A 13,530-nucleotide genomic window follows, 5' to 3' on the forward strand; every position below is an offset into this window, starting at 1 on the left:
ACACCCCATCGTTGTGCCTGAATCTTCAAATAGGACCTTCGAGTGAAGCCATTCAACAGAGCTCCCAATCCAACGCGGAGCTACCTGATACCCACTTGTTGTGCGCAGCGCGGAGAATTGATCGGCAGCACCTCGCGGATGCGCCAAAGGTGCAACAAGGAGGCGGAGAGCATAAGAGATTAGGATCACAATCGGAATCCAGTTTTTTTTTATCTTTTATTTTTCCTTGTTGTCAAAGGGAAACAAGAACCAACAGCCAGTCTCTCATCAAAGTGAGATATAGTACTCTTTCCTCTCGCAGCTCTAGACTCGCCGGCCCGTTACCACGAGGAGATCTACAAGCTATTACCAAACTAGGCCAAGAACAATTTACGTGTTCGCAGACCTGCTGAGTCCACGGGGACAAGAGGGCGAAGATCTACCTATGTCCGAGAGGGAGAGATAATAGGGTTCTACAATCTCCAAACTCTACTAACCCTCTCAAACAACTCTCAAGATCCTCTTACCAAAATCTCTGCTCAAAGGGGGTGTAAAAACACAAGAAAGACCTAAAAGACTTGCTTTTCTCCTTGAATATAGCCACCAAAGCCACTGCTTCGCACACTTTTGTTCTCTGTGTTTGCTGCGCCAGCCACAAAGAAAGGCCAGGCACACCAACAGCTTCCAACGCCTCCAACTTGCCGCAAAACGAATACCTAAGAAAGTAGGTATTATATGAGCTATGCGATGACCTTATGAAACGCGAAACGAAATCGTAACCCACAGAACGAATCGTACCGCGAATCAGAAATCAAAAACGTGTGTTCACGTGCTCTTCTTTTGCTCCGCAGCTCTCTTCAACGCGCGCATCTTTGCGATCACGTGGCGTATGGCCCACCATAGTTACGGATCGTGATGCAGGGTATGGATTCAAGCGTCATACGCGAGGCAGCACAAATTTTGTGACTTGGTACAAGCATACGCGCAATATTCTCTCTCACATCTCTCTCAGATAATATCATATATACGTAATATATTACAAGATACCTATATACTAATATAGAACAGTGAACGATGCTGTTCTTCTGTGTACTCGTGTTAATTATGCGCTGGATGGACTGAAACAGTTAGATTTGGCTGACAGAGTGAGTTGGTCATATATATAGGACAGTTATTAGTCGCGATACCTGAAAGGTATTGGATTGCTAGAAAAAGTAAGATTTCATATATGTAAACGAATGCTCTTACTGCTGTCTGTGTTATTTTTGCTGATCTGAAAATTATAGTTGGAGCTGATTGCTGGAAAAAGTAGTTTCATTTACGCATGTTGTAACTTGGTTATCCAAAGACCAAGCGCGCAAGCTACCTAGTCCGTGTGGTTATTTCTAATGCACCTTGAGTAAGCTTTACAGAATCATGCTGATGAAACCTAAAAGTGAAAAAATGGAGAATGAGCAGAGCTAAAAACGTCCTTCAGGATTTGCAGCCTATTTGAGTTTTGAGAAAACCCTAAGATAACAGTAGAAGCATGCGAGGGATTCGAATGAGAATTTGCGGCTAAACAGGAGCATCTAACGACACTGTTAACTCATTTAGTTAATGTCATCCGCGATTTAATTTTCTCAGCAGGGTAGACCTTCGTAGCCTAGAAAGGTGACGTGGATCTACAGGAAAGATTGACAATTGATTCCAGGCGAATAGTTGACTTCAAGTTTCTCATTTAGGAAGAGCAGAAGAGACTCAGAAAGCAAAATAACTTGGCTACATTTCTATAGGGCGGGGAAAAACAAGAACGGCCGTGGCTTGGGTTAAGTTTCTTCTATCAAAGCTCTGGCAATTTTCAAGTTCACCATGTCTCTGACAGCCAGAGCAATCTCAATGAAAAATCACGGATGGGAGGGGCAGCGACCGAAAGCATAATTATGGCTTCCTCGGCAAAGGCCATTGAGGGTGATGTGTAGAGCACGCCAGGGATGGTTTCTCGCTGCTTATCTAGGTTTACTACGTCCAGACATTCTCACAAGTTTTACAGATATAGAGAGCAACAAACCACGAACAGGCAGCTCGAATTTTTGGGAGGATTGACAGATAAACTGATGTGCAACGTTGAAACGATTTCTCAAACTGAAAATCCGCATAGTTTTTTTGCCTCAACTCTGTGGTCGTGTAGCTATGGCATGGTTGGGGGTGGAGCAAGTGTGCTGGGTGCTTGGAGAGGTCTGGTATGCGCGCTGGGGGGGGCGGGGGGGCGGCGCGGGGGGGTAACTGCCTCAACGGTTGAGGGATTCGAGTGCCACATGGAACAGAGTTGTTGCTGCCCGCTGGCGGACAATGATAGGGGAGATAGAGGTTGCGAAGGATGGAGGGGGGCCTCTCTTCGGATGCCAGCTGTCATGTTTTAAATTACAGTGATGTGCAGGATGGCGCAGGAATAGCTTTAGCAGGACAGGTATGATGGGGCGGGGGCACCTGCGGGGAGGAGGCTGCCTTATGCATTCATAATACTGTGCAATTAAGGAACACAACATGCCAGAAAATACGATGCAACAAAAATGAGATGTTATAACGGCATGAGGGAGCACGACACCTAATAATGCACAAGAAACAATATCACTAGTAAAATCACATATTCCTAACAGAATATTCTAGACGAAGATTTTTCCAGTCTAGAAGATTTTATCTCAGACGAATTTTCCGTCTAGAATAAATTATTCTAAAGACGAATAATTCGTCTAGAAATGTATCCTAGACCGGTTTCTGTATTTTAAATTTTTTTTAACATAGTCAGGTATTTAGACGGAGTCTCCGTCTAGAATGTATCCAGTGACGGAAATTTCGGTTCTAGGAATACCTGACCATTTAAAAAAAAAAAATTAACGCAGCAAGCGTGCAAACCGGCAGCGCCCTCTTTTTCCCCCCGAACATGAAATTTCATCCCACAACGTCCTCTGCTCTCCTCCCCCTTCCTCCGCTTTCCGCCAAGCTGGCGCGTCACCCCTCCTCCTCTCCCTCCGCCTGCTCCGATCCAGACCCCCCATCGCCCCGCCACTTCCCACCAGAATGCGCCCCAATCCGTTCTGGGCCCCAAACGCTGGCCCTCGCCCCCGCGACGCCCCCCGCCAGCCCTCTGGACGCAAACACGCCGGCTCCCCCCCTCAGCCCGCACCCCGTCCTCACCCCGTCTTCCAAGACCGCTACAATTCCTTCTCCCTTTCTTTGGGCCCGGGAACCGTTACTTCCGATCAGGCAACCACCGAGATCTCGCTCTGCGGCCACTGACCTCCAATCCCGCTTCTTTGCCGCGTTACCCTCCGTCAAACGCAGCCAGCTCCAGACCGCTCCAATCAGAGAGGACGAGACGAAACTGTAATCGTCATGGAGCAGTCGACCGGGGTTTGCCAGTCTTGTAAAGGATTGTTTGGACTGGGTATGGACGCTACGCTCCATCTGCAGGTTTGAAATTTTGTTCTTCCGTACGGTCAGAAAGTCGTCATCATCCCATGTTCGAACGAGTTTATTTGTTGTTGTGGAAATGGAGAAAATAGGTTTGTGATGCGAATTAACGTGACTAGCAATGCTGTGATTAGATGAGGCCTTTGTTATTTGTTCCTATTAATGCTGTAGATATTAGATTAGTGAAATTGATTTTGGTCAGGTAAAGTGTTTTTAGTGCCGTGTGTTCTGCTCCATAATAAAGTATATTTAGGCTGATCATTTTTTATGTTAACCGAAGTACTTGGATTGCGGATTTGCTGCCTCCAGAAGCACCATCCAACAGGGTACATGTTGTGGATAAGGGGTTTGTAATTTTGGCGATATGGTTCTCAAAGAGTGCAAATCTATTGTTTTGCCTCAAAAAGAAATGTTCAACGGTGTGCCTGCTTTTATGTGAGAGACGTAAGCTTCCTGATGATCAATGTTCATGTTCAATTTCAGTTCTGAACGCCCTCTGTAGAAAACTTCTGTTGAATAATGATTACTTTTTCAGGTTTCACTAGGTGGTATGGCGAAGGCGTTCCTGCATACATTACAATGCGGATCCGTTTGCCAGAGGAAAACTGAGGTACATGTTCTGCATACGATCTCTGTATTATCTTTTCCTGCATTGTTCTAAGCTTAGCATAGCATTAGTCATAATATATAAAATTGGATTTGAAGAACATAACCAACCAAATGAAGGTATTCGGATGAAAAGCAAATCATAGCAATTGATTTCCAGCAGTTGAAGTTTATTATTATCAAACCTCCATTAATGTAACAAAGTTGCTTAGTCCATGGACAGACCTGGTTCATAGGCCGTATGATTTAGTTTGAAGACTTGGTTTTTGCTAATACATGTTATATGTATCAGTTTGGTTTCAGAGCGTTTCACAGTTTGAAGTATCAAGTGCAGTATGGAGAGTTTCCAACCAGTTTGGTTGATCAAAAGATTTCTACATGTGATTTTCTCCCTATAAACATTATTGGATAAGTTTGGATTTCAGTGACTAAGTAGGAAGAATATTTCCTCGTTGAAAGTGCGCCTGAAATGTATTTGAGAATTAGAGTTGAATGTTGCGTTTTTCTTATAAGAATTAAGGTTTTTATGGTTTTGGTTGTTGGTGTAGATGCTCTTGAGGCATCATCTCCTGCAAGATAGGGTTAGCAAGGGAGGCAGGGGGATCAACGGAGATGAGATGAATTTACCAAACTCGCACAGTAAGCGGGTTTGTTTGCACCATTATCTCTCCATGTAGGCCTATTCTCTTCACAATAATCATAACGAGGTAGAATACATGAAAATTTGATTTTATAGGTCCAAAGATTACTATCGTGTAGTTGAAAATTAACTGGCTTGTTGCATAGTGGTATCTTTATTTGTGTTTGGATTTATATGGTGTTTGGCCCTCTTGATTTTCTAACAAGAACACGACTCTATTCTCCCCCTAACTGATATGTGCTTCATGGCGGGAGATATTTGTTTGATTTTCTGCTCCTCTGAACTATGTTTGTAAATGGTCCATTTTTTGTAGAGAGAGGAAATATCCACAATAGAATATGTAGTGCCATGATTGACAGACCGACAGCCTGGAACAAATGCTGCTTACAAATCTAGGAGTTGAACTGTCATAGATGTTTGCATACTCTTGTTGACAAGCGTCTTTCTTTTGTTTTCATGTTTTTATTGGTTGCAGCTACTCTGTGTTGTGTTGTTGTTCTACGACTCCGTGGCACAGATAGGGAAAAGCTTATGAGCTTAATTTGGTTTAAGGATCTACTGTGCATGGTCAGATACTTGAGATAACATTCGTAGTTCTACTAAGGATGCAATGATATCATTTGTTGTCTATTTGTCTAATAACTTGGTCTATGTAACGGGCCAATTTCATGTCCCCTCACTGGTTAGCTCGTTACAAATGTTGTTTCCCCTAGTACACATTATTGAATGTAATTTTTATTTTCTGCAAGATCAAAGTGACCCTTGCTTAAAGCTTTGGTCAGCTGAGAGATCTAATGTTTTGTTTTCGTTCCAAGAAGGGTGAAAAAGCGCAAGAATGACTGGCGATCATTCTAGAATCAGACGGCGAAGGAGGACGATTGAGCCAGGCAAGAGGCAGACAGAGAGATTAGGGCTTGGGCTTATAAGAAGAGTGGTCGCATGATGACGAGTTGATTGCGAAGGAAAATCTATGTGAATTGGTAACATAACTTGATCTAAAAGTTGTAATACAGAATTTTCATAGTATTGTGAGATGATGTATTATTTGAATAAATTTGATTTGATATTGGAATATAATTAGATTGTGTTTGGCATATGATGCTAATTTTTTGTTGATATCAATATTAGTGTACGATCAACAAACGTCAGATTCTGGCAAAACGAAAAAAAAAGAAACTACTGGTAGATATAATATCTAGGACGGGAAATTCGTCTAGGATACCCTCAAATTCCGCTCTAGGAACATACATTTTTAGAATATAAAAAAATAAAAAAATCATTTCCGTCTAGAATATCCGCTAGGATGTATCTAGACGGTTTTGGAATTCGTCTAGATATTCGGTCTAGGATCGTATTTAGACGGATTTCCGTCAGACATACGTACAGGTCCTAGAGACGGAAATAAACTACGGGAGTATTCTAAGTGACGGTAACTGTTGCTCCCGCTAAGGATACACATCACTAGATGGAATTGGCTGGGTATCCTAAGTGACGGCTTTTTCCGTCTAGGATGTACTAGCGCCAGTGTCATACATTTTAAAGAATTGGTCGGAGTTTTTTACCACCATTGAGAAATAAAACAGGTGAGAAAGAAAGTTGTTAAGATGGTATGGACGACTTGTGCACTAGAGACTAATTGGATACAGTAACTGGAGAAAGTATAAATTCATATACGGAGGAGACACATGTCACTATTGCAGCCTTTCGTCTTGGTTTTTTTTTGGGTTTTTTTTGTTTTTGGGGGGCGGGGGGGTGGGGGTGGGGTGCTAATTAGGGAATCAATATGTTTAAAGATAGAATAATAAAAGAGGCCTGACATAACAAGTTAAAGGTCACTTCGACTGATGGGTCAATGGGGGTGGTTATTAGGACTGACACGATTGCATATTAAAGCTGGAAGAGCAAGTAGTTTTAAGGATAGATCTCAATGAGTACCGCCAAAAAGTATATGCTACTTGTTGATTAGCTCATAATAGTGAGAAAAAAGGTTTGATGTTAACATACGGATATGAAAAAAGGATTTGGTTTTGGATTTTACGACGATGATGATGGATTTCATAATGACTAATTGAACAATGATCACCAGAAATCCTGTCTTAGATTGGAAGGTAGTGCCAGAAACTGCATAACAATTTATACCCTAAAAAAATTACATGAATAATTTTGATTATGGTGGGGCAAAGAGATGAACATATCTATTTTCTAGACAAAGCCCATCAAGAAGGAAGAATAATGGACCCTATTCAAAGGGTTAGGACAATGGGTTAAATTTAATTATATATTATATATATTATACCTATATATACTATATATATATATTATATATTATATATATATATATATATATATATTAATATGAGAAACTATGGTATGCTGGTACCAGCATAAATTTTGTGCTTGTATGAGGTGGCCACAATCCCCTTCACTCATTCAATAGGAGACCACATCACATGAATTGAGCGAATTGCATAGGGATATGCAAACCAGTTTGAATGAGTGGAGGAATTATGCACCTCCTACCAGCACCACTTTTATGCCTTCGGTACCAAGATACCATTTCTCTCTCTCTCCTCTCTCATATTCTATATCCTGTATATATATATATATATATATTATGAGAAAAATGGAGAAACTTGGGTACCCAAGTGCTTCAAGCAACTGGTATGATGTGCCTAATCCTTGACACCTACATCTACATTGGAGTGGTGAAGGCGTGGTTGAGCCTCTTATCTTCGAGATGTGATGTAGGGTCAAGATTCAGGCCACATCACTACCAAGTTGTTTTAAACAACTGTTACCAAGCGTTCTCCCATATTTCTCGCTCTTCTCTCTCTGCTCTCTATATAATATATACTTATATAATTTACTATACTATATAAGGCGCAAGTAGCGACAAGTATGCAGTTCAAAACAGAATAGCGGAAGGCTGTGCATGAAAGCGAAACATACAAGTATAGTGCATTACATCTGCTAAGCAATACATATGAGCAGCTACAAAAAAATAGAATATCAACCTGCTGAACATTTTTTCATGACCAACTTGCCAATGGTACTCATGATGCCTGCAATAGCTCCACGCACAGAATATCATATTTGAATAGGCTTAGAGATGCTTGAGTTCAGGAGTTTTCCGTACTAAAGTATTTCATGGACAAAGTCCTACTTAAATTCACTATGAAACAGTAAATGATGATAAGTTATTACTTAAATTCACTATGAAACAGTAAATGATGATAAGTTATATAAGAGGATAACTGACCCCATGTTTCATAGGGAGAAACCATTTCAATATTAATCAATATCATCTTCTCAATTCGTATCATGCCTTACCATTTATGATCCTATGATGGCGAAAAAGATTGGTGACGATAACTCCTGGGTGAACTGAATTAGCAGTTATGTTGACCTTCTCCTCCTGTTTAACAATAAAGAATTGTTCATTAAGATCTGAAAGCAACAATGTGACACAAAAACTTTGCAACTGTGGAAAAGAAATGGGGGAAACCTGTACAATTGTGGAAGGAAAAGTAACAACAACATGCAGAAGAACTACATATGACAGAGTTCAAAATATGCCCCCTTAACCAGAACATGAGCATTCATGCTTGAAAGGTAAAATAGAAATAATCCTTTTTGCTCAACGTGTGTATGTCCGCACGCTGTTTTTACTCTACTTCTTGACCTTTCTTCATTTCCCCCCCTATTATTACTTATGTTTTATATCTTCAATTTCTTTTATGCATAGATGGTCAGGTTTTATAGGTGGGGATGGAAGGTATAATGTGGCAGAGTAGGTATTATTCATGTTTGTATGTGTGTACATGTGCAAATGAAAATTACAACGTGCACCCAAAAACATAAAGTTCTTACTTTTTGTTTGAATCAATGGCTATATGATCCGTTGCTTATTGATCCAAGATCTAGTTTGGTGTCGGACTTCATTGTTTTAGAATCTATTCATGCCAAATCCTGATTCCTGATTCCTGATTCTCTACTCAAATGGCAATTCTGCCAAGTTGCTGATGCATGCTTGTTTTGTAGTTTTTTAGTTCATTTGGAGAGGTCATGATAGCTTTTCTAAATTACCTGACCAGAACATTTTTCATTCTAAGTTTCAATGAAGCACGACAACTGCTCCTATCTAAATTTTACGTAATCCACAATGTTTTCCCTATCTAAATTTGGCAACTTTGTCGAACAGAAACCTTTGTTAATGTCAAAAACTAATATTTTATGAGTCATATTATGATTGTGCTGTTTTACCTTTTGTAATATGCATAAAAACCCAATAGTCACACTGATCCATGCTAAATCTTCATATCTTAAAAAATATGCATGATAGTGGTGATGAATTTTTGCTTGGAAAATACTTGTCATATCCGATGATCATGTTCTTGCATACAAATTATCCAGGAAATGGCACGTAATTTAAAATATGTGGGAAATGGCACATTATTTAAAATATCTGGTCAAATAAAAGAAAGAGAATACCTCAAGCCTCCAAGACAACTCATTTGCATAAAAACCCAATAGTCACACTGATCCATGCTAACTCTTCATATCTTAAAAAATATGCATGATAGTGGTGATGAATTTTTGCTTGGAAAATACTTGTCATATCCGATGATCATGTTCTTGCATACAAATTATCCAGGAAATGGCACGTAATTTAAAATATGTGGGAAATGGCACATTATTTAAAATATCTGGTCAAATAAAAGAAAGAGAATACCTCAAGCCTCCAAGACAACTCATTTGCATGCAAAATGTTTGCAAGCTTGGACTGGCCATAAGCAAGATAATTGACATATCTGCAAAAAAGTTAATCGTTTAAGCATTAGAACCAGTTCACATATATGGCTCGAAACCGAAGGAGAAAGACATAGACAATAGCAACATACTACTCAAAGATAATGAGCATAAAAGTATCAGTGCCAAATTCCTAATATTACCCCTTCTCTTCATTGATTTTATCAAAACGAATCCCACAGGGGTAGGTCATTCTGTGGCCCTCTGATGAAAGAATGACAATCCTTCCTTCAGTATTACTTTTACGGGATGTATCCTTCATGTTCTCCAACAAAAGATTTGTTAGAAGAAAATGACCTGAAAAACAAGGCAACAAAGCGAATGATGCACAAATAGGATATATTAATTTAAACTGCAAAACTAAAACTTCCATCCTCATATAGTTGAAAAAAAGGTAAGTACTCAGAAACATGCAATTGACTCGAAGGAAACGATATGACCAGTCCAATAGATGTTTTGATATGATTTTTGGACAAATATCCAAACAAATAAGGCTCACAGACTTATCTTCCAAAATCAGTTGCGTAGCAATAACAGTTCAGGAGCAACTCAATATAGGATAGACAGCCTTTGTTCGCACTAACAAGAAGGAAAGAGTAGAAATATTTTTCCACTTTATAATTTATGTTTTGAGGAGATAGTAACTCAAAAATTAAGATCTCATCTTTATGTGCTTCAGGAAATATCTATTATTCTTTACGTCCATCGGTTCCTCTGGACGAGGTCACAATAATAGATGGCCGTATCTTCAAATGGTTCAGCCAAATCAACTCTTATGTTCTATGTAATAAGATTCCGACTTTCTGTACCAAGGATGAGCCCTTTTAACCGTGAACTACATACCAATATGATTTGTTGCAAACTGGAGCTCTATTCCATCATGCGATAGCAAGTAGGGAGTAGCCATAATTCCTGCATTGTTGCTTTAGAAAAAGAGGAAAACAATCATTTATCGTTCATAAAAGATAAATTACAGGAATTAATTTACAAAGAACAAACTACAAGAGGTAAACATGAGCAAAAGGAGCAAAAGATATGGGATTTCTGACATCAGAATATTCAACGGGAGATTCAAGGAGCCAAAATCGGAAGCGAACTTCTTCACTGATGCCTGCGAGCTGAGGTCTAATTCGAGTACATCAACTTTAGCAGCAGGTACTCCCTTCACAATTGCTTCTTTAACAGTATTACCAGCAGCCAAGTTTCTCACTCCCATAACAACATGGACACCACGCAGTGCAAGAACTCGAGCAGTCTCAGTACCTATGCCACTTGATGCTCCTGTGTAGGTACTCAATTAGCCGAGGAAATAAATACTACACCAGAGCCATGCCCAAAGCAGCAAACTTTTTTTAGTTAAACTCCAACAAATTAAATTTTTTTTTTTGTAAAACTAATGATAATACGAATCACTCTGGAACGACAGATTTTTACTACCCAGGCCCTCTTTCTTCCTTGTATGTTTTAAATAGGGCATGTTCGAATATAAAATTATTATCACGGGGAAGAGTTCTTAACGATGACTCTTCGAGGTGTCATTTTCTGAAATTGATTTCTCATGTTAAATAAATTGCTTAAGCATACGTGAGGCTAAGTCCAGGGATATTGCAGCCCAATTTCTTGAGTTGGGTACTTCATATCTTTTCTATTTTCAGTGAACCAAGCTACAAAAAAACATTAATTAATTGATTTGGCTCCAAGATGCACTACTTCTTTACTAAGTTTTGAAGGGAAATAACCCGTAAATAAGTGTAATGGCTCAAACAGCAACTCAAAACAAAGTAAGTACTCTGAAAGAATTACATGTACATGAAAGTATTTTTTTTTTCTTTGAGGGAAAGAAATTGGATACCAGTGACAATGGCGGTGAGGCCAGTTCCATCAACTCCCTCTGTAACTTGCTCTGCTGTTGAAGATGATGAGAACCCAGATGGCCCTTTCCTGCTCAATGGCCACATTCTCTCTCCTCTCTCTCTCTCTCTCTCTCTCTCTGAGATAATTGTGTCGATCCAAAATTAATTGTGAAAGAAGCCAAAGGAGATCCTTGAAAAAAAATTCTCTCTCTCTCTCTTTCTCTCTCTCTAGTTTGTATTTACAGAAGCTAGGTGGCTACAGAATTATTACTATGTAGAGGACACGTGGGGGGTGCGTCTTTGACATTAATCAATTAAAACGGTTGCAGCACGAGGCTAATAAACAAATGGTCGACAATTTGTTACTCAAACTACAAGTATTGGTCCCAAATTTTCAAGAAGAATGCCCTCTCATTTAAAACTAATAAATGATAAGTGATAACTACGTACTTAAAATAGAAACAAATTTGAGTAAGAGACGAATTCCATGGTTTAGGGGTGATGCAGGAGTAAAAGTAGTTCAGAGAGTAAGAAATGACGCCGTTAATTGTTTAAAAGGCAAGTATGGTAATGTTATTACAAATTCCCCAGGATAAGCTAATATCAATCACATGAGAGCACGAAAAATATCGAGAACACACAAATATAAAGATATATGTGGTTCAGCTTGTAGCCTACGTCCACGAGCGAAGAAGGAGAAAAGCTTTACTAATTGTGATAAATATAAAGTGGAATCTCTCAATCTCTCAATCCCAAATAGCACCTCAAAATTCCCGTACAATCTCTTTAAATAAAAGGAACAAAAGAGAAGAATATCAAATAGGCTTCATAAAAAAAACTTTTTTTCTTGATTGGTGCTCTGAAGATTGATGATTCTAATTGGCTTGAAAGACTGTTCTTATATAGCCTTGAAGATCCCAGCTCCTTGTTGTCTAAGGAATAAGAGTTCTAATAGGAATAGAAGCCAACATGTCCTAAAACTCAACAATAGTCCAAGTATAAATAAATCTCTAATATGATTGGTTGTGCAAAGTCTAATGTAAGTAGGACTCTTAATCAAAATAAACCAACCTAAAAAAAAGGAATTCCTAAAACAATATGGATTTTCGTATTTAAGGCAACCTATAACAGGTATGGTGCCAAAACAATCCACAGACATCGTCTACAAATCATCATAATTTTAAAGAGTTTTTTTTATATTAATCTTTAAATGTAGCATATTTTGTAGGGAAAAATGCTTCCAGCCCCTAAAATGCGTCAGAACGTGTGTCCCACGCCCAAGACTTTTCAACGGTGTTCTACCCCAAAAACTCGGCACGATTTTCCTCTAGCCCCCAAAACACCCCCCCCCCCACGTGACATGCTATCTAAAACCAACATAAATCTTGCCACAATGCTCTAAAGAGAGCTGTCATCGTTGATTGATAATGGGTTATCTTGCTTAGGTTGATGAGAAGAAGAGGGGAGAGGAGAGAGAGAGTTGGTTATTCCGCTCTCGCTCTCCCTTCCTCCCGTGGAGACATCATCCCTCCTGTCGGACACACGCGCCTCCGGCGTGACCTGCCTCTCCAGCCCTCTTCCTCGACAAGTACAACCGCGCCGGGCAAGAGTGCTGACACAAGCACGACACCTTCCTCCACCACCTTGCTGGCATCTACCGCATCCTCCACCTCTGGCTCTCCCCCTCCCCCGTCTCCCTCTGAGGCCTCTTCTACTCCGCCTACTCCAACTCCTACGTCAACCTCACCATCTTTGACCCCCACACCTCCGGTTCTGCGTCGTCGACCACCAGTCCCTCATCCACGTTGGCCTGCTCTTCCACTACTCTGACGGCGAGCTCGCTGATAATCACATTTTATTATAATTTTTATACCCTCATTATCTATTTTATATGAATAAATATACCACTAATAATTGCTTTTATCTGTTAATTGCAGGTTAATGATGAATAAATCTCAAACTCCAATATCTCAACAAAAACCCCTTGACTTAATGAAGAAATGAAGCCCATGAAGCCAAAGGAATTCTTTCAAATAATTCAAAGCCCAATGGAAAATCAAGCAATGGAAAATCAAGAGAAAATGCCAAGCCCAAAAGTCCAAGCCAAAGCCCAAGACACAAGCGAGTTCTGCGGACAGTAACAGGAGAAGAGCAGGCATCGATGCCTGCATCAATGGGGGCATCGATGCC

General features: G+C 39.8%; 1 protein-coding gene across 1 annotated transcript in view; it reads right to left on the bottom strand.

The window, feature by feature from the left end:
• LOC109827665 (short-chain dehydrogenase TIC 32, chloroplastic-like) overlaps positions 1-11,551 on the bottom strand; it is a 15,721-nt gene extending 4,170 nt beyond the window's left edge. The window contains 8 exon segments of the mRNA XM_020394676.1: positions 7,693-7,707; positions 7,709-7,740; positions 8,009-8,093; positions 9,411-9,489; positions 9,631-9,784; positions 10,331-10,410; positions 10,537-10,768; positions 11,340-11,551. Of these exon segments, the coding sequence (XP_020250265.1) occupies positions 7,693-7,707; positions 7,709-7,740; positions 8,009-8,093; positions 9,411-9,489; positions 9,631-9,784; positions 10,331-10,410; positions 10,537-10,768; positions 11,340-11,445 (783 nt within the window). The 5' untranslated portion in view covers positions 11,446-11,551.
• Positions 11,552-13,530: the final 1,979 nt, after the last annotated feature.

This window comes from Asparagus officinalis, unplaced genomic scaffold (assembly GCF_001876935.1).
Source record: "Asparagus officinalis unplaced genomic scaffold, Aspof.V1 AsparagusV1_Un350, whole genome shotgun sequence".
Taxonomy (NCBI): Eukaryota; Viridiplantae; Streptophyta; class Magnoliopsida; order Asparagales; family Asparagaceae; genus Asparagus; species Asparagus officinalis.